The sequence below is a fragment of the Chlorocebus sabaeus genome, chromosome 1, assembly GCF_047675955.1.
Source record: "Chlorocebus sabaeus isolate Y175 chromosome 1, mChlSab1.0.hap1, whole genome shotgun sequence".
Taxonomy (NCBI): Eukaryota; Metazoa; Chordata; class Mammalia; order Primates; family Cercopithecidae; genus Chlorocebus; species Chlorocebus sabaeus.
The window spans coordinates 4,444,308-4,464,036 of record NC_132904.1 but is presented as its reverse complement, the minus strand read 5'-3'; the positions used below and the strand labels follow the sequence as shown (position 1 = coordinate 4,464,036).

At 55.3% G+C, this 19,729-nt stretch overlaps 1 protein-coding gene across 1 annotated transcript in view; it reads left to right on the top strand.

The window, feature by feature from the left end:
• The window catches only part of ANO1 (anoctamin 1), a 198,083-nt gene that overhangs the window by 99,087 nt on the left and 79,267 nt on the right, over positions 1-19,729 (top strand). Inside the window, exons 4-7 of the mRNA XM_008017193.3 lie at positions 13,737-13,835; positions 14,653-14,804; positions 16,404-16,458; positions 19,031-19,082. Of these exons, the coding sequence (XP_008015384.3) occupies positions 13,737-13,835; positions 14,653-14,804; positions 16,404-16,458; positions 19,031-19,082 (358 nt within the window). The remainder of the gene's footprint in view (positions 1-13,736; positions 13,836-14,652; positions 14,805-16,403; positions 16,459-19,030; positions 19,083-19,729) is intronic.

Here is a 19,729-nt window from a genome sequence, read left to right as displayed (position 1 = left end):
GATTTTCTTTTTATTATTATTATTATTATACTTTATGCTCTAGGGTGCATGTGCATAATGTGCAGGTTTGTTACATGTGTATGCATGGATTTTGAGCTTCGTGGTTCTTGTGTCATCTGTTCCCCAGGGGATTTCTTTTTCTTTCTTTCTCTTTTTTTTGAGGCAGAGTCTCGCTGTGTCACCCAAACTAGAGTGCAGCGGCGTGATCTCGGCTCACTGCAAGCTCCGCCTCCCGGGTTCGCGCCATTCTCCTGCCTCAGCCTCCCAAGTAGCTGGGACTACAGGCGCCCGCCACCACGCCCAGCTAATTTTTTATATTTTTAGCAGAGACAGGGTTTCACCCTGTTAGCCAGGATGGTCTCGATCTCCTGACCTTGTGATCTGCCCGCCTCGGCCTCCCAAAGTGCTGGGATTACAGGCGTGAGCCACCAAGCCCGGCCCCTCCCCAGGGGATTTTACCCTCCATCCCCGTCATTCTTTCCTGACTACAACTTTGAGATATGACACTCAACGGGAACTTCTGGGGCCTGGTAATTCTGCCTGACTTCTGCCAGATCCCTGACCTTCCACTTATCCCGATGGAAAAGCTAGGCCTCAGTTTCCCCATTTGTAAAATGGAGATAGCAAGAGTTATCACTGAGTGATAACTGAGTTATCATAAGTAACCTTTGCGAAGTACTTAAGTCAGAGTCTGGCGTGTGGCAGATGCTTGGCTGATATTGTATCACATATTATTGTTCATACTGAAGCAGCAAGAAGGGCGAGAAAAGACCCTTTCCAAGTCTCATTAAATACTATCCCATAAGTATCTTTTTAAAATGTTTTATATTCTCTATCATGACTTTGGACAGTAACATTGGTTACTGTCACCAAAATGATCTAGTTTTTAACCAGTGAAATGACCCCAGCTTTTCATTGGTAATTTGGCTCGAGAGCTACAAGAGGCTTTTCAGCAGTTGATCTGGCCATGTTTAAGATGAAACCGTGATTGTGGGGTAGACGCGTCCGTTCAGGTTTGCAAAGGGCTGAAGTTGAGATGTTCCCGCATCCCTGCTGGGGCCTCTCAAATCATAAACTGTTTCATGAGGGCCTTCTGTTAACCCCGGAGCTCTCATCTGAGCTGCACCAGCCCCTAGAGCTGTTGGAAGGAGCCACAGTTTGGGTGGCCTGTTGCTTTCCCTGCTCTCCTGGAGAGGGGCACAGCCAGAGTCTATTAAAAGGTTGCTTGGGGACACGCAGCGTCTGAGGTGTGTGTGGGCCCCTGCCAGCGTGGTTAGCAGACAGAGCTGCTGCCGTATTCATTTCAGGGGGATGAGGGACTCTTTGGAATGAACCTTTCCCGGAGGGGTGCTCAGATGACAAGGAGCAAAGGGTTTGCAATTTGGGAAATAAGATCACCTCCAAGAGAGTCCAGTTGCACAATCTTACCCAACTGAAAGCAAAATTCAGGGTTTATGTGAGCTTTCCTGGGGAAAAAATCCACAGAGTCTATCAGATACTCACACGCCCTATGACCTCCACCCCCAAAATTAAGACTGGTTGCTTTGAAGCAGGTGATATTTAACAGCAGCCCCGGCCTCTACCTGGCCAGTAGCACCTCCCTCCCCGAGTTGTGAAAACAAGCCAGAAGTGTCCTCCGACATCGCCAGTGTACGTGGGGGACAAAACCGTCCCCAGTTACAAATCCCTGCACTGAAGGCTGGATGAGCAGGCAGAGGGAGAAGAGGACCTGGAGGGAGAGAAAGGAGGACAGATGAGCAAGAGGGTCCCCTGGTGAGAGTGCCAGCCACCTCTGGGACCGTCTGCTGCAGCCAGGACGGGCAGCCTTACGGAGGTCACCAGCTGTGCAGGTGTGACCTGGCCTCTGTTCCTAAGGTGCCAGTGGGTGTGACACACTGCGTCGCTCCTGGGCAAAGTGTGTTGCGAGCCCCACACAGGTGTGAGCAACCCCAATCCCCCGCGGGTGCCTCCTCACTGAGTCGGGAGGTTCATTGTGTCAAGACATCTCATGATGACCTGAAGGACGGGCTTGGCTGAGTGCACAACGGGGCCAGTTCTTGGAGATCGGATAACAGCTGTGTCATGCCCTGCACCTGCCATAACTAAGGGCCACAGGTTGGGGGTTTACAACAACACAGATGGATGCTGTCGTAGCTTTGGAGGAGATAAGTCCACACTCAAGGTACCGGCAGGGCCATGCTCCCTCTAAGGCTCCAGGGTAGAACCCTCCCTGCCTCTCCCAGCTCCTGGGTCTCCAGGTGTTCCTTGGCTGGTGGCCGCATCACTCTAATCTCAGCCTCTGTGGTCACTCGGCCCTCTCTGTTGTGTGTCTCTGTTGTGTGTCCTCTTCTTGTCAGGACACCAGTCATTCTATTTGGGGCCCACCCCTACGACTTTATCTGAACTCAGTTACATCTGCAAAGACCCTGTTTCCAAGTGAGATCACGCGGATAGGTGCAGGAGTTAGGACTTGAACATATCTTTGTAGGGTCACCATTCAGCCCACTCCAGTAGCTGCGATGCTGCACGGGGCAGGTAATCCTGGAGTGGGCTGCCTTGGACGGGGCAGGCTGGAGCACCCAGGTAGCGGCATGGGGCAGGGTCATGACTGAGGGCCAGGGCAGGCCGATGGTCTGGGAGAGTGACAGGCTCCAGCCTTGACCTGGTCTGCCTCACTGCAGGGCCCAGGATGTGCACAGGAACCCCTGGGGGTCTTGTCAAAATGCAGGCTCTGGCTCAGCCGGTCTGGGGCACCCAGCACCTGCGGTGGCCGAGGCTCTGGTCCTGCCCAGACCATGCTCTGAGGTGTGAGGAGTGTGGGAAGCGTCTTTTGCACAAGCCAGGAGAGGCCTCCCCAGAGCAAGACCCCCAGCGTCCACATGAGCCCCTGGAGCACCGTGTGGTACCCCGGGGTGACCCCAGACCCAGACCCCAGCGCCGGCTCCAGAGAGCCAAGAGCCTGCGGAGGATGGAACCAAGTCCCAAAGAGAGACCCGAGGGTGGGTCAAGAAGGCACGGGCACTTAGATCCACAGGGTGGCCTTCAAAGTGGGTTTCCAGGAGGGGCTCAGAGACCCCAGGACAGCACTGCAGGGCAGGAAAAGGCAGGAAGAGAGAAGGGCCCTGAGGCAGGGGACCAGGGCTTCAGGAGTCTCTCCCCTCTCCCTCCCTCTTGCTCCATCTCTCCCTCCTTCTCTCTCTCCCTCTCGGTCTCCCTCTCTCTCTTTCTGTCTCTCCTCCTCCTCACCTCTTTTTCATCTCTACCTCCCTCTCTCTCTGTCTCTCACTTATCTCTGTCTCTCTCTCTCCCTCTGTCTCTCTGTAGTTCTTTCTGTTTTCTTCTGTCTCTCTCTCCCGTCTGTCTCCTCTCCCTCTCTCTCATTCCCTTTCTCTCACTTCTCTCTCTCCTCTTTCTTCCCCTCTCTGTCTCTCTCTCTCTTCCCACTTCCCTCTTTTTCACTTTTTCTCTACCCCTGTCTCACTTTTTCTCTCCTCTCTCCCTCTCTCTGTCTCTCTCCTTCTCCCTCCCTCTCTCTCCATCTCTTTCCCTCTCCCTCCCCTTCTCTCTCTCCCTCTTTGACAGCCATGGGGTCAGCTTCCAGGGTTCCTAGCTTCCCATTAAAAGGACAAAAGAAGATTGTGGCCAACATGTTTTCTTGCAACTAAGACCCATTAGCCTTTTTGAAGTCCAGCCTCAAAGCCTGCTGGACGTTATTTATGTCCATGGGGTCATTGCAGAGAACGCCACACACTAAACTCTTGGCTGTGTGTGCTGGGGGGCGGCTGAGGCCTGCACTGCCCTGATGTTGAACCTGACCCAGGCTTTGGTAGATCCTGAGAAGGCCGTGGACACTGGACCCCTATAAAAGGCTGTTTGCTTTCATGCCGCTGCCCAGGGCTCAAGTCCGCACCCCGCTGGCTCGCCGCTGGTTCTCTGCATGCGTCCCCGTAGCGGGTGGGGCCGTCCCTGCAGCAGCATCTGTTCACCATCTTCATGGATGCTGCTTTTGAAAAGCAAGTGAGGGCAGACTCCATGGGAGAAGGGCTGCTGCTTTCAGACAAAGCCCAGGGCTGGATGCGTGGGTGGTGGAGACTCGGCCTCTGAGCTCCAAGTGCGAGTTCAGACCCCACCCAGCCCCTCTGAGAGCCCAGTATGCGGATGTGGACCCAACTCAACCACTTCCTGGCTGAGCAACCCTGGGCAGGTGGCTTCACCTCTCTGGGTCTCAACGTCCCCATCTGTAAAATGGAGGTGGTCGTGTGCCCTTCCTTGTGGAGTGGTGGGTAAGGGTTAAGAGAGTTAATCCTCGAGCCCACACAGGGACAGAGCTGGCTGGCGTTGGCTGTGAACTCCCCTTACCCATAAGCCTGGGGCACAGCCCACTCCTCACCGCTCCCAGGGCCTGGCCCTGCTCCTACCAGAGGGGAACCACAAGTCCCCCTTGGAAGAGAAGGGTCTCCATATGCAGGGAGGGTGGTGGCAGGGTTGCCATGGCCTCAGGACAGGGAGGGGCAGCCTTTTCTTGCCATTTTCCATGGAGGCCTTGTGGATGTGGACAGGTGTGGGAGGCAGTCCGGGGGCTGCATTCATTGTCTGCAGGGCCCTGGGCACTGGCAGGGACTGGGGTGAGGCCCTCACAGATTTGAGAATCAGGGGTGGGGGCCTGGAATTTGAGGAGTCTCAGGTCTAATCCCAGCTCCTCAGCACAAATAAAAGCAACAAACATGCTCGTGAGACTTGTCAGCTCCCCACCCCTACCAGAACCATGAGTAGGTGGGGCAGAAATTCCATCCTGAACTGAGAGTGGCCTTTGAACCTGGCCCCTAACCTCACCCAGAGGCTCTTTGCACTAAAACTTGCAGTCCCCGTTCTCCCCCAGGGGAGGAAGAATGGGCCTCTTGCACAAAGGGATGTTAGGAACCTCTAGTCTACTCCTGAAGCTATTGCTCTGCTCTTGATTCCACTGCTACAGACTTCTTTGGTCCCTAAAGATTTTCTGCCTCCCCAGTCTTCAGCTGAGGCCCAAAACAGACTGGATGACTTTTATCACTGCCTGATTTTCTTTAGGCTTGTCTTAGTTTCATGGAAACATATTTCTTTTAAAGTGAATTCTGGGCTGGGCGCCATGGCTCACGCCTGTAATCCCAGCACTTTGGGAGGCCGAGGTGGGTGGATTACCTGAGGTCAGGAGTTCGAGACCAGCCTGGCCACACGGCGAAACCCCATCTGTATTAAAAATACAAAAATTAGCCAAGTGTGGTGGCCGGTGCCTGTAGTCCCAGCTACTCAGGAGGCTGAGGCAAGAGAATTGCTTGAACCCAGGAGGTGGAGGTTGCAGTGAGTCGAGATCATGCCACTGTACTTCAGCCTGGGTGACAGAGTGAGACTCTGTCAAAAGAGAGAGAGAGAGAGAGAGAGAGAGAGAGAGAGAGAGAGAGAGAGAGAGAGAGAGAGAAAAGGAAGGAAGGAAGGAAGGAAGGAAGGAAGGAAGGAAGGAAGGAAGGAAGGAAGGAAGGAAGGAAGGAAAGAAAAGAAGGAAGGAAAGAAGGAAGGAAGGAAGGAAGGAAGGAAGGAAGGAAGGAAGGAAGGAAGGAAAGAAGGAGAGAGAGAATTCTGGACATTTTTTTAAATTCATGTTTTTAAAGTGACCCCAAGACCATCATTGCACAGCTCTGCCGGGAGGCATCCCAGGCTGCTGGGGTGAAATCTTTGCCATTCTGGCTGCAGTTCTGAGCTCCTCATCTGTGTCCAGGCCCATAGTGTGCTGGAGTCGTGTCCTTCTGGAATTCCACAAGCTGGTTGTTACCCGTTGCTGGCTTGAAATAGGTCACGGTGGGGTCTTTACACCATGGAAATTGGCAGATGCTGCAAATCAGGGCTCCCCTCGCCGCCGCCGGAGCCCCTCACCAGCACCTTCCTGTACCAGCCCCATGTGCCTTCTTGTCTTTGGAGGGGTTGAGCATTTCCCAACATGTCTGTTGAGTTTGTAATTCTTTTTATGATCTTTTTTATTTCTAGGAGTTCTATTTGATTCCTTTCCAAGTCAGCTATGTCATGTTTTAATAGTTTCCTGTCCTTTGCAGATCTTTTCTATCTTGAGATTTATGTCTTTAAACGAGGTAAGCATAGCTGATTTATTACCCAGCTCATCCTTTACTAATCCCAAGCTGAGTGGGCCGATTTCTATCTCGGTCACTTCAGCTGGTTCTCCTCCCGGGGCTGTCTCTTGTCCTGGTGGGGGCGGATCTGGTTCGCTTGTCTGCTAGTCATTGACCTTTTATAATCTGTGGGGTTTCCCAAAGCCTGGGATAAAGGTGACCTTGTCCAGAAAGGTTTGCAGCGTTACAGATGAGAGCCACCTCGAACCAAAGCTGCAGTCTGAGGTGCCCAGGTCTTCACAGGTGCCATGGCTGTAGGGGCCAGAGCTTCTCAGGGTGGGTTCCAGTCCTCCTTTTCCTTCCCTTTCTCTCCTCCTGCTCTGCTGGGCACCCGTATAGGTCCGTGGCCTTTTAGGAGCCCGACCCCACAGCAGGAGGTGAGTGGTGGGCAAGCGAACGTTCCTTCCTGAGCTCCGCCTCCTGTCGGATCAGCAGTGACGTTACATTCTCAGGGGAGCCCAAACCCTGTTATGAACAGTGCATGTGAAGGATCTAGACTGTGTGCTCCTTGTGAGAATCTAATGCCTGATGATCAGAGGTGGAACAGTTTCGGCCGGGAGGGGTGGCTCCTGCCTGTAATCCCACCACTTTGGGAGGCAGAGGTGGGAGGATCACCTGAGGTCAGGAGTTTGAGACCAGCCTAACCAACATGGTGAAACCCCATCTCTACCAAAAATACAAAAATTAGCTGGGTGTGGTGGCACTCGCCTGTAGTCCCAGCTACTCGGGAGGTTGAGGCAGGAGAATTGCTGGAAACTGGGAAGCGAAGGTTGCAGTGAATGAACATTATGCCACTGCACTCCAACCTGGGTGACAGAGCGAGACTCTGTCTTAAAAAAAAAAAAAAATTGAGGAGTAGAACAGTTTTATCTTGAAACCATCCCCCACCCCCAGCACTGTCCTGTGGAAAAATTGCCTTCCATGATACCAGTCCTCCCCGGTGCCAAAAAGGTTGGGGACTGCTGTTTTAGGTCATTGAATTTCTTGTTTCTTTTCTTGTGGTGTATTCTTTACTATGTAAAGGGTTGATCTGGGTAATCTACCACCTTCAACAGAAGCAAGAATATGAAACGCTATTTCTGCTGACTTAGCTATCATTTATTTCTTGACCAAGACATCACTGAGCAGGCCTAGGACCAGACCCCATGGTGAGGACTGGGGTTAAAGATGCCCCCAGCCCAGTCCCTGCCCCATGCTCGGGAAAGAGCAATGGCGCCTGATCCATCCACAGAGCTGTGTTCCTTGGGTCCTTGGCTCACTTCAAGTCTGGAGACCATGTCAGGATAATGGGGGATGTGTGCTTGCTCCAGAGACAATCCCTCAACTGTGCTTCATAGCGGTGTCTCGGCCGTGGGGAGCCAGGTCTTCCTATGCAGCGTGGACGTGCTCAGCAGTAACTGTGGGGTGAGAAATGCCAGGCACCAACAATGACTGCTCCAGGCAGACCCCTGCCCAGGGACTGAGAGCATCTCCCGTCCTGCCCACGTGCCCTCTGGAGCCGTGTGGGTGGAGGGTAGGAGTGAGCATTGCAGGGTCAAGGTCGGGCTGAGATCCCTCCACGTCTACTGTTCGCAGGCCTGGGACAAGGGGCTCTGGGCCTTCCCCGCCCCCTCGTCCATATTTACTGAAGTGGACAAACCCATAGCTACCAAAAGGTCGGAGAGGAGGCGGGTGGGAGTCTGAAAGCTGGGGCTGTCCTCGGCTGGTGCAGAGTAGGCGCTTTATAAAGATGGGAACCTTCCCTCTGCCTTCTCCCTCACTCGGTGGATGTCGTCGAGCCCCTGCTCTGTGGCCACTGCTGTTCCCCGTCCTAGGGACACATCAGTCAGCTAAACAGATAAGCCTGGCTTCAGACCCAGTGTTCCAGCTCCTATCCGTGCTGGAAGCTGGTGCCAATGGGGAGAGGCAGGCAGATGCCAGGGCTGCTGAAAACTCGCCTAGTCATGAAGGGCTGACCAGGGATGCAGCGCTGGGCATCACATGCCCCAAAAGCCTATTTATGGCAGAGAATGTGAACCCCTTGGAGCAGCCACCAAGCATCCTGGTGTCTGCCCCTGAGTCTGACGGCAGAAGGATTAGACCACAGCAGCCCCGCGTCCTCATGGACAGACAGGGTCAGAAAAGGCCTGTGCCTTCCTGATGGGGCCACACGGCTCCCTGCAGGGCTGGGTGTTCTCCTCTTTGGGAGTTGAGGAAGCTGCAAACAGGGAAATGGGGATTTGCCCAGGTGTTCTGTGGGTGCTCAAGGGCCTCGGGGCCCAAACCCCAACGATGATGAGGCTCCTGGGCTTTCCTCTGCACCCAGCGGCCTGGACCGCTATGCACAGCACACACCTGTGGTTCCTGCCCGATACAGGAGGTGCCTGGACCGCTGTGCATGGCACACACACCCCACGGTTCCTGCCTAACATGGGAGGTGCTGTCTGGGGAGGCCCCTCTCAGTAGCCCTCTGACCTTCAGGCTTCAGCCCTCCAGCACCCCGGCCTCATGACTGAGGGCTGGACATCCATAGTGAATGGTGCCCTCTAGGGTGTGGAGCAGCCTGTGAGGACCACGGTAGGTGAGGAAGGAAGCTCAACCCCTAGGAAGCCAAGGGCAACCCGAAAACCACCCAGGTCTGATCTTTAGGGGTGCAAACCTTCAAATCTTCTAGCAATTTCGAGTCCACGCTCCCCCTGCAGGGAGTCCCGTCCGTGGCCATGATCAGACGATAGAAGCACGCAGGGCCACCGCGCGGACTGAGGGTCTAGGCCCTCGGGCCACGGGGACTATAGTGGGGAATCCTGAGCATCCCTGCCCACTGTGTATCTGCCACGGGGACTCGCTTGTCCTTTCCGTTTGTGATTTTCTTTTTTTTTTTTTTTTTTTTTTTTTTTTTTGAGATGGAGTCTCGCTCTGACCCCCAGACTGGAGTGCAGTGGCCGATCTCAGCTCACTGCAAGCTCCGCCTCCCGGGTTCACGCCATTCTCCTGCCTCAGCCTCCCGAGTAGCTGGGGCTACAGGCACCCGCCACCTCGCCCGGCTAGTTTTTTGTATTTTTTAGTAGAGACGGGGTTTCACCGTGTTAGCCAGGATGGTCTCGATCTCCTGACCCAGTGATGCGCCCGTCTCGGCCTCCCAAAGTGCTGGGATTACAGGCTTGAGCCACCGCGCCCGGCCTCTGTTTGTGATTTTCTTCTTCCTTCTGAAACGAAAATGTCAAAAGCAGTTCCAGGAAGGTCAGAGTTCTTTGGGCCTGGGTTCAGCGGGAGGTTTCCGCCTGCATAGTTAGTCTCTGGGCTAAGGTCAGCATCTTCTATCCCTTCTGGTTGGGGGCTATCTGGGGGGCTGATTCTGTCCCCTTGCAGAGCCCCATGGTCTGGCCAGATGGGGCCTCACCACCCCCACAGCTGTGGCTCTTGGCCAAGTAGGTTCATGAACCTTAAAGACCCCAGCTAGAGGGCCTAGAGTCGGGGCAGAATGCACTCCTCAGGGCGCTGACTGGGGGCGAAGGGGACACGGCTGTCACTCTCAGTGTCTTCCTGCCAGGGACAGGCTGTGGTCAGCCCGGGCACCATGCTTTAAAACATCCCACATGTGTTTTTGCCGAACTGGTCCCATGACCCCTTTCCCGAATCTCACCAGATGTTTCCCTGGGAGAGACCCCGTTGCTCGCGTAAACAGGGGTGCATGTTTTCCCAGGGAGGCCAGCAGCAGGCACCGGCTCCTTGACCACCATGCAGAAATCTTCATGGACTCAGAGGAATATATTTTGGGTCTTTGCGTGTGAGCGAGCAGAGCCCAGAAATAAATCTGTGTCTGCAACAGGAAAAGACAGGCTCTCCCGCACGTGGGCTGCCTTTTCTCCTGACTCCGAAGTGCCCTGTGGAGTCAGCGCTGTTCCTGTGGGTCACCAGGCTGGAAGACCGCCACCTCTCCAGCCTCAGTGCCCTCCATGGCTCCCCAGCACTGAGGAGGTGGCTTTGAGCTTCTTGGCCGAAGGAGTCTGTGCTTACGCAGGCTGGGGCTCAGCTGGACCAGGGCTGCTGAGAGCACCAGAGGCTCCCCTGCTGGGAAACAGGTCTTGTAATACCCAGTTTGCGATGAGGACATGTAGGCTCAGAGAGGTTAAGTCACTTTGTGGAAACCACACGGGGGCAGGGCAGGATTCCAGCCCAGGCCACACCGTCCCAGGCCTCTAAGCACGGTGCCCACTCAATCTGCCCCTCGAGGGCCACAGAAAGATCTGGGCTCATCTTGCCAGAGCCCCTGGTGCTGCCTCCTCCAGTTCATGCTGAGATCATCAGTTCTCAACCCACACCTTATGTCCTTCAGCCCTGGGCTCCCCACAAGAGTCCCCAGGCCGCTGTCTCCCTGAAGCAGCCTCAGGCCCCCACTCCTGGGTCCACGCTTCTGCACAGCTCCCCTAACCACTGGGACAGGCCCCTGCACAAAGCCCTGCAGGACCCCAACCTGCAACTTCAGGGTGGGAGCAGGGGCTGAGCGGTGGCCCCCGAGCCACATGCTCCTGGAGCATGCGAACGTGGCCTTGTTTGGAAGAAGGGTCTTCGCAGAGGGAATTAAGTTAAACATTTCTGGATGAGATCATCCTGGATTTAAGGTGGGCCATAAATCCAACAGCAGAGAATGGCAGAGGGAGATTCGAGACCTGGTGAGGAGAGGAGACCGTGCCACTGAGGAGCCAGCAGCTGGAGCGATGTGGCTACAGCCAGGGAACACCTGGAGCCCCCAAAAGCTGGGAGAGGCAGGAAGGATCCTCTCCTAGGGCCTTCGGAGGGAGCGCGGCCCTGGAGACACTTTGTGGACTTCAGGCCTCCAAAGCTGAAGGCGAATGAACCTCTGTAGTTTAAGCTGCCCACTTTGGGGTCATGTGTTACAGCAGCTGCAGGAGGATCCCACAATGACCAGCATGGCACACACCTCAGGGCCTCAGTTTTCCCAGTTGTGAAATGAGGATGATGATGGGACCTGCCTCACAGGCTTGCGGTGAGGACGAAATGAGTTAATATGCATGGAATGCTTGCAGCAGGGACCAGCGCATGACTGACGTTGAGTGGATGTCAGCCTCTGTCAACATTACTATTACTATTACTGTATTATTGCCCTTCGTTCATTCATTCCATAAATACGTGCAAAGTGGCTGCTCTGAGCCTGTCGTGGGCACAGAAGAGACCTGAGTGGCAGTGCTGGGGAGAGGATGGCATAGGGCAGGCCCCGTGGATGCAGCCGGAGGCCTCACCATCAGCATAAACCACCGTGGCTGGGCTTCAGGAGGAGCGACAAGACAGGATTCACCCCTTGGCCATTTGCTTTTCTGTCGGATCAGGAAGAAGCATGGGATGAAGCTGGGGCGTCAAGGAGGGTCTCCCTTCCTCGGTGGGTCACCTGAGGTGCCGGGGCCCTGCGTTTAACTCTCTCTGCTGCACCTGGAAGCTTCGCCCAGGTCCCCGGGACCGTCGCATTCACAGGCTTCCACCAAGGCTCTCACTGAGTGCATTGACTTGACCCACTTCAGATTTTGTTTTCTTTCTTTTTTTTTGAGACAGAGTCTCGCTCTGTCACCCAGGCTGGAGTGCAGTGGCCGGATCTCAGCTCACTACAAGCTCCGCCTCCCGGGTTTACGCCATTCTCCTGCCTCAGCCTCCCGAGTAGCTGGGACTACAGGCGCCACCACCACGCCTGGCTAGTTTTTTGTATTTTTTAGTAGAGACGGGGTTTCACCGTGTTAGCCTGGATGGTCTCAATCTCCTGACTTCGTGATCCACCCGTCTCAGCCTCCCAAAGTGCTGGAATTACAGGCTTGAGCCACCGCACCCGGCCAGATTTTGTTTTCTTAAAACTCATCCCCAAGTACACTTTGGGAGGCCGAGGCAGGCAGATCGCCTGAGGTCAGGAGTTCCAGACCAGCCCGGCCAACATGGTGAAATCCCATCTCTACTAAAAATACAGAAATTAGCCAGGCATGGTGGTGCACACCTGTAATCCCAGCTACTCGGGAGACTGAGGTAGGAGAATCGCTTGAACCCAGGAGGCGGAGGTTGCAGTGAGCTGAGATCGCGCCACTGCACTCCAGCCTGGGCAACAAGAGTGAGACTCCATCTCAAAAAAACAAAAAATGATTAAAAACAAAACAAACAAACAAAAACTCATCCCCAAGTGACTCTGGCTTCATTGCTTTTTGTCAACAAGCTACAACGAACCTATATACTTCTGTCAAACACTCAAGGGGTCCAGAACCCAGGTCAGGCCCTGAGCCTGCACCTGGTCGCTCTGCACCCAGAGGGGATGGATGAGGTCCCAGCCGGCACTCGCTCTTCCTTCCGTCTGCCTTTTTGCCAAGACTTCCCATCCCTTCCTTTAAGTCTCAGAATTGTGGAAAGGAGAGGTGGATGGGACTTCAGTCTGGAAGCCCTGGTCTGACCCCCAAGCCCCGGGGGACCAAGGACCCCACTGCCCTTAGGCAGCTCTGGCTCAGGAGGACTCGGCGCCGTTTTGCTTCTTGTTGCGTCAGCACCCCAGGCAGCTGGGTGGTCTCAGGGTGACAGGAAGGCCGATGGATGTGACATGTGTCTGATGCGGAAGTATGTTGCAGCCGCATACATGCTGCTCCTTTGGTAAAGGGACTCTCTTAAATGTGAAATCCAGAGGGGAGAGGGAAAGCTGGAGACGTTGGGGGCATCTTTGCACCTGATCCCCAATTAAGAGTGGGGAGTCCGGGCAGGGCTGCCTGTGTTTGAGCGCAGCCTGTGTTTGTGGTGACTTCATCTCTCCCAGCCTCAGTGTTCCCATCTGTAAAGACGGCCTTTCTCATCAAGCTGGCCATGGAGGTTGATGGAGTCATTTCTCATGAAGCCCCTAGCTTATGCCGCATCCTTGCCAGCCAGCGCTCGGTGACTCTCTGCTGTTCACTGTTGTCATTGAGGACCAAAGAGAGGTGACTTGGCCAAGCTTGCAGCTGTTTAGGGAGGGTGCTGGCCTTGAACTCAGGCCCGCCTTCGAGCCCGTGCACCAGGCTGCCCATTCTCTTTAGGATAAAGTCAGTGCAGATACAAGGGAACCCGGGAAGTGGACCCGGGGCAGGCAGAGGTGTGGCCCTGACCCACAGGGGAAGATGCCCAGAGTAGGGACCATCTTCAGCCATCCCCCCCTTGGCACTGCTCAGGCACCCACAGGTCCCTGAGTGATCCCAGGTGGAGGCCGAGGGGTCTGGGCTCTGCATCCTGAAAGGTCCTCCTTTGTGGCCTGGGCCACTCTGGGGGCCCTCGGCTAAACCCTCCTGAAAACTTCCCCCTTGTTTTGGAGTCTGTACCCCCTGGGGATCCTCCTCTAAACCCTCCTGGCTCTTAAAGGTTCCCGTGTGACCTGGGGGAGCTCCCATAGCCCCCTGCACTTCCTCCCACCTTCTGCTAAAAGGGGATTCTAGATGTGCTTCAAAGTGTTGTCAACGTGGAATGAGGTCGTGGTGAAAGCAGCCATGCACAGTAGCTGCTCAATAAATTGTGGTGGTATCTGAAGATCAAGGTAGTTTTCCACACAGATCCACCCACCCTGACCCAGAACCTTCCTTCTCTCTCCAGACTAAAATCCATGGAGTCGGGTTTGTGAAAATCCACGCCCCCTGGAACGTGCTGTGCAGAGAGGCCGAGTTTCTGAAACTGAAGATGCCGACGAAGAAGGTTGGTATTGATGGTTCTGCTCCAAAATGAATCGCCAAGTCTAGCGGTCACTTGGACGCCCGGTGGTGAAACATGCATACCTCGAGGCCCTGAGTTTTATAAAAAGCCTAGTGGGCTTCACGGCTACCCCTGGGAGGACCATGTGGCTCGATGTGACAAGGCCCCCAGGCTCCGGAGTCCTGATGACCCAGCCCTGGGTGGTCTTTACAGACCCCAGACCAAACCCCACCAAGGAATGGTACAGGCAGAAGAGCCCACCTCTAGCCCCCGAGGAATTGACTGTACATGCAGACGCAGTTACAGTTCGGGCCCTGGTGCTTTCGTGTTTGTGGCATCTCAGCTAATTTATCAGATTCATTTTAATTACGTTTTCTGGCTTACTGGGATTTTTCTTTTTAATCTGTGAAAACCTTATATCTAAAAAGCAGTTTGACAGTGTGTTCCCAGAAGCTTAGCTTGGAGTCGGTATTTACTCTGGCAGGCGGACGGGTGAAGCTGAGCTAGCTAGCAAATCAGCCGCCTGCTTCTCGCGCCCTCAGAGACCACTTGGATTACCTCTTTTGAAGCAAAAGTAAAGTTTAGGGGGGAAATTCTCTGGAATGCATTGTAATTGTGCTTTTGGCTGGGCGCTCTTGAAACTCTGGGCTTTCACGGCGTGGGCAGGGAGGGGCGGTGCATTCCGGCCCACCCAGGCGCGCTGCTCTCAGGACGTGCCATTGCATGCGGTGGGATGGTTTTCTGACCGTCTGAGAACAGATTCCACGGATCGTGGTCCAGCCGGGTGACACGGCTCCCCGGTCCCTTGTCTTATCTGCAGATGTACCACATTAATGAGACCCGTGGCCTCCTGAAAAAAATCAACTCTGTGCTCCAGAAACTCACAGACCCCATCCAGCCCAAAGTGGCCGAGCACAGGCCCCAGACCATGAAGAGACTCTCCTATCCCTTCTCCCGGGAGAAGCAGCATCTGTAAGTGAGGACCCCCAACCTGCTCCCCAAAGGGTCCTGTGTGTGGGGATTTCACCTTCTAGCATGAGAAATGCAGATTGATTATCTGCCCCCCCCCCCCCCCCCCCGCAAAGAAGAACGTGTTCTTGTAAGAGCTTTGTGGTTGCTGAGCCCAGAAGACGTCGTGGAAATGATTTCTAAGATCTGTTAACTGAAGAGTTAGGAGGACACAGAATCTTGTTCTGCTTGGCGACGCAGGAAAAGCTTCTTTAGCCCGTGTGAGGACCCCAAAGCAGTGGTCTGGACATGCCTTCCCACCCGCTCCCTGCCACCGCCACCCCACCCCCCTGCAGGGTCTGGCTAACGAGGCCTCCTGCAGTCCAGGTAGCCTTGAGCCCAAGTGAGTCTCACTCCTTGTGGCAGAAATTGAAAAGCATCCCCAGGCAGGAGACCTGAGGCCCCAGGGACTCACCGCCAGCTGGCTTGCCTGGCAGGGCCATGCCTATTCTGGAACCTTCCCTCCTCCTCCGCTCCCAAGGGCAGTGGGGCGTAGCCACCTGGGTCAGCAGTGACTGCAAGGCCTCTGCGGGCCTCACCGGGCAGAGCTGGAGCGTGGGCAGAGGTGGGAATAGAAAGCTTGAGCCGTGGGAACCCAGACGGACTTTGGATGGAAGTTCTAGGGGGCCGGAGGGCTCCTGGACAGTGCCGGCCTCACAGGGTCGGGGGCATGGAAGAGCAGACAGGGAGGACGAACAGGTGCCTCAGCTCACAGGGGCCCTTGCTCATAAATGTAGTAGGGGTGGAGCCATGAGCATCACAGGATGCTTTTACCAGGTCCTCATTCCTAGAGGGGACAGGACATGCCACCAGAGAGAAAGAAGCGACCCCCAAGCCCAGCCCTCTCCTCCAGCTCCAGAACAGGGACTTGGGACATTAGAGGAAACCGCCCTCCTTCCAGGACCCCCGCCAACCTCCCTCATCTCTGCCCCGGGTTGACTGTCAGTCCTACTGCCTGGCCAGGGCTGGGATCACCTCCAGGCTCCGTGGAGGTGGAAACCCAGGCACCCTCCCCAGCTCTCCCCCAAGTGCCTTGGAGCGCAGGGAGAGCAGGGAGTGTGTTCCCAAGATGCCCCTCCACCCTCAGGAAGCCTTGGGCCATCCCTGTGCAGCCCATCAGGACCCAAACCATTGGAAGGGAGATTGTTTTCAAGGTTGGAACTGTCTGCCCGTGGCGGTGATACTGCCCCTGTCCCCTACCTTGTTGAAGCAGAGGCTTTCAAAACTGCCCGCTGAGGATGTCACCAAAAGGAAGCAGGGATCTTCCAGGGGGGCTGTGGGGGGGGGGGGGGGGGTGGGGGGCTGGGGGGTGGTCTGACCATACTTGCCTCTTAGGTCACTTCCCACCTGTGTGGGTCTCAGGCCTCGCCCAGGTGCACGGGCGGTGAAACAGACTGTTCCAAATGCCCAGGGGCGGATGGGTCATACCTGGCGTGCGGACAGAGTTCCGTCCATTTCGCAGTCGCCGCTAATGGGGACAATGTGGTTTCCTGGGCCCTTGAAACCCGGAGAACCACGGGCTCTGGTGAACTGTGTCTTGTTTCCTTCCTGGTATTTCCACAGGTTTGACCTGTCTGATAAGGATTCGTTTTTTGACAGTAAAACCCGGAGTACGATTGTAAGTATCTCGCGCACCTGGAAACGGCTCCCTGGCAAGGTGGCCCTGGGGATCCAGATGATAATTTCATTTTGGTGAAACTCCTCCCGGTGGAAACCAGCTCTAATTGTCTGTGACAGAAATAATTAGAATAATGAAAGGGAGAGGGCAGCGAGGGGCCCAGGGGATGGTCGTGCCCCAGGCTGGGGCAGCTCAGAGGAAGGGAATAAGCACAGAGCTCGGGAAAGCAGGAGGGAAGCCAGACCCCTGGAATGATTTCAGAGGTCGGTGTTTCTGGATCTGTGCAGCTCCCAGCACATCTCTCAGAGCCTCTTCGTGTGGGGTTGTGCGTGCCTGACCATCAATCCACGATGCGGGGCTTTCGGGGCAGGCAGGTGTGGGCAGGAGGGAGGGGGTGATGGAGGCGAAGGCGTGTGGGTTGAGATCTCTTTCCAGGCCTTTGCCAGAGGAGCCAACTGAGGTTTGAAATCTGACCAGGCCACCCTGCCCTACTCAACGCACTGGCTCCGTGTTTATCCAACCTGTCCACCAGCCAAGCTAGGGCTGTGCATGGCTCAGGACCCAACTTCAATCTAAACAAGAAATTAACCTGGCAGCTAAACTGTTGCTGTTGTTCCCTCTTCCCCGCCCAGAAAGCCCAGCCTGGTTGGGCAGAGACAGAGAGCTGGGAGGAGGCAGCCAGGGTGACCTTGTCCAGACGACTGCTCCTCATGACCACCACCTGAGACTGGCAGGCAGCCAGCAGGAGGGTGGTGCAGGTCGCACCAGCACAGGGGGTTCTGAGCCACTGCTGGGACAGGCAGATCTGGGGCGGGGAGGAGGGGATCTCTCTCCCAGAGACCCTGGAGACCAGTTTCTACATGGCCAACATGCTCCAAAGAAACTGAGAATTCATGGCTTTGGCCTTGGTTAGTCGGGCCTAATAGTCATCAAAATCCAACAGCATGTAGGGTTGGCTGAGGTTCTAGGCAAAGGCGTGGAGGAGTAACAGCCCTTCCCCACTCCTCTCCTCCACACCATTCACTCCCCCCTGGCGTTGGGGTGACCCAGTGTGCAAGTGGATAGGAGTCAGAGAACAGCAGTGCTCGATAGGGAGAGGCCCACTGTGCTGGTCTTGGGTTTTAGACCTTTGGCCTGTAGGTACTGGGGAGCCATAGAAGGTTGTGGAGCAAGGTTGAGGATGTGGTGAGATCTGTTCCAGAAGCATCACTGCCAGTGACCAGCTGTGGGAGGGCAGGTGACTGGTAGATGAGGGCTCATGGTCATCAATGGGGGCCACAACCACATGTGGAAGGCAGGAGGTGGTTACAAGAGAATCGGCAAGGTCAGGACCGATTAGATCTGAGGGATGATGGGGAGGGAGCCATGGAGCACAGCTGAGTGGGTGATTCCTTCCTTCATTCAGCAGGGATGTATTGGGTACCTGCTGTGTGCCTGAACCTGGTGGGAGAAAAGAGGCACTGAGGACATTTATAATCTGGCAGGTGGCGAGAGGCAAGCCGAGCTGGAAGACAGAGCCGCTGGGAAGGTGGTGGCTTTAGGGCCTGGTTGTTAACGAGACCCTGGACCTATTCCGATCTGAAGGGGACAAGTGCTTCTAGGAGAAGGAACAGCCAGGGCGGAGGCCCTGTGGCTGCAGGAGTGGTTTTGGAAAGTGAGAGAGGCAGCCAGGGGGCAGGATTGTTGGGACAGGTGGGTCTGGTGGAGGCAGAGGGGAAGAGGTCAGATGGTCTGGGCCTGGGGACACTGGAAGGACGTTGGCCTTGCCTGAGAGAGTAGAGGCAGAATTGGTGTGCTCTGAAATGCACATCTGCATAGCAGGACCAGTTCTTCTCACCCCAGTTTACAGATAGAAAAACTGAGGCCGGGGTGGTGATGTCGTTGGTCCAAAATCACACAACTGCAAATGGCAGAGCTGGCACCAGGGTCCAGGCAGACAGACTCCCGAGCTGGAGCTGCCGAGGCCACCAAACAAAATATTTCACTAGTCAAGGGGCAGGCAGCTGGGGTGGGATCCTTTCAGCAGGGCTCTGCCCAGACACCGGGAACCCAGAGCCCGATGGTGGCCACCTCCTGCCACCGTGGGGAATGGATCCCAAGGCCCGTCTCACCGCCACCACCCCCGATCCCCCAGAGTCCTAGAACATTCAGGGTTGTGTCCCGGGGTGGTGCTGTTCCAACTCAGCTCTCAGCACGAGGGTGTTGTAAACCCACCAGGCAGGGTATGTGGCACAGCTGTGACACAGGACACCAGCATTAGGCCCAGGAGAGCACAACAGTGCTTTGCTGGGGCCAGCTGCGTTCACTCCCAAATGAAAGTGGGAAGTGAACGATGGGAACTGCAGGTGGTACCTGTTTCTCCCTGAGAATCTCAAGCCTTTGATAGTGTTGAGAGCCCTCAGCTGGGTCAACCCTCCCTGAATAAAGGCCGTTGTCTTTCCTTGGAAAACAGCACCAAAGAGGTCTTCATGGGTAATGTGTGACCAGGTCCTCTCCAGCCACAGCAGACTGTTTCTGCTGGTGGGAGGTGCCTTCAGTAACTGCTCACCCCTCCTTCTTGTCTCTGCAATAGGTCTATGAGATCTTGAAGAGAACAACGTGTACCAAGGCCAAGTACAGCATGGGTAAGCATGTTTTTGGGGCTTGAGATCGGCGTTGGTCTCCAAGTGGGAATCTCGCCTCCGAGTCATCTCTGTGGGAGGCGGGCAGCCGGCTTGGGCAGTTTAAGAGGGTTTTGATTTAAGCCTGTGTAACAGTTTCAGACAGGAGGGCTGGGCTGGGAGCGTGCAGGGCGGTTTTATGGCCCAGCACCTTTAAACACAAACGCATCCTTCACTTTGGCCTGAGCGGTTTGTGAGCTGTGTGGACAGACTCTCCCTGCAGGGGCGGTAAATCCAGGCTGGAAATAGACCAGCGTTAGGGGTGACTGGGGGTTCCTGGCCCTCTCTTAACCCTCACGGTCCTGTGGGAAGTAATCGGGGTTCCAGCCAGGGGACATCTCCGTGCGATGTTCTAGACCCTTAAAAGCTCACCAGGGCTTGCTGAAAGCAGGGCCCCTGACGAGGCACCACCAGGTACAGACAGCCTAATTCCAGAAGCTTCCACAAAACCATCCTGACCAGACTCCCTGGGTACCAGTTTCCAGAACCCCTTAAGCCATAGATACAAAATCTTCCTGATTAAATTGTGTAGCTGGGAACCTCCCCCGTCAGTAGGTCCCTTGCCCACAGCTGCAGGCAGTTTGTAAAAGCCAAAACATTGCAGAGCAAAG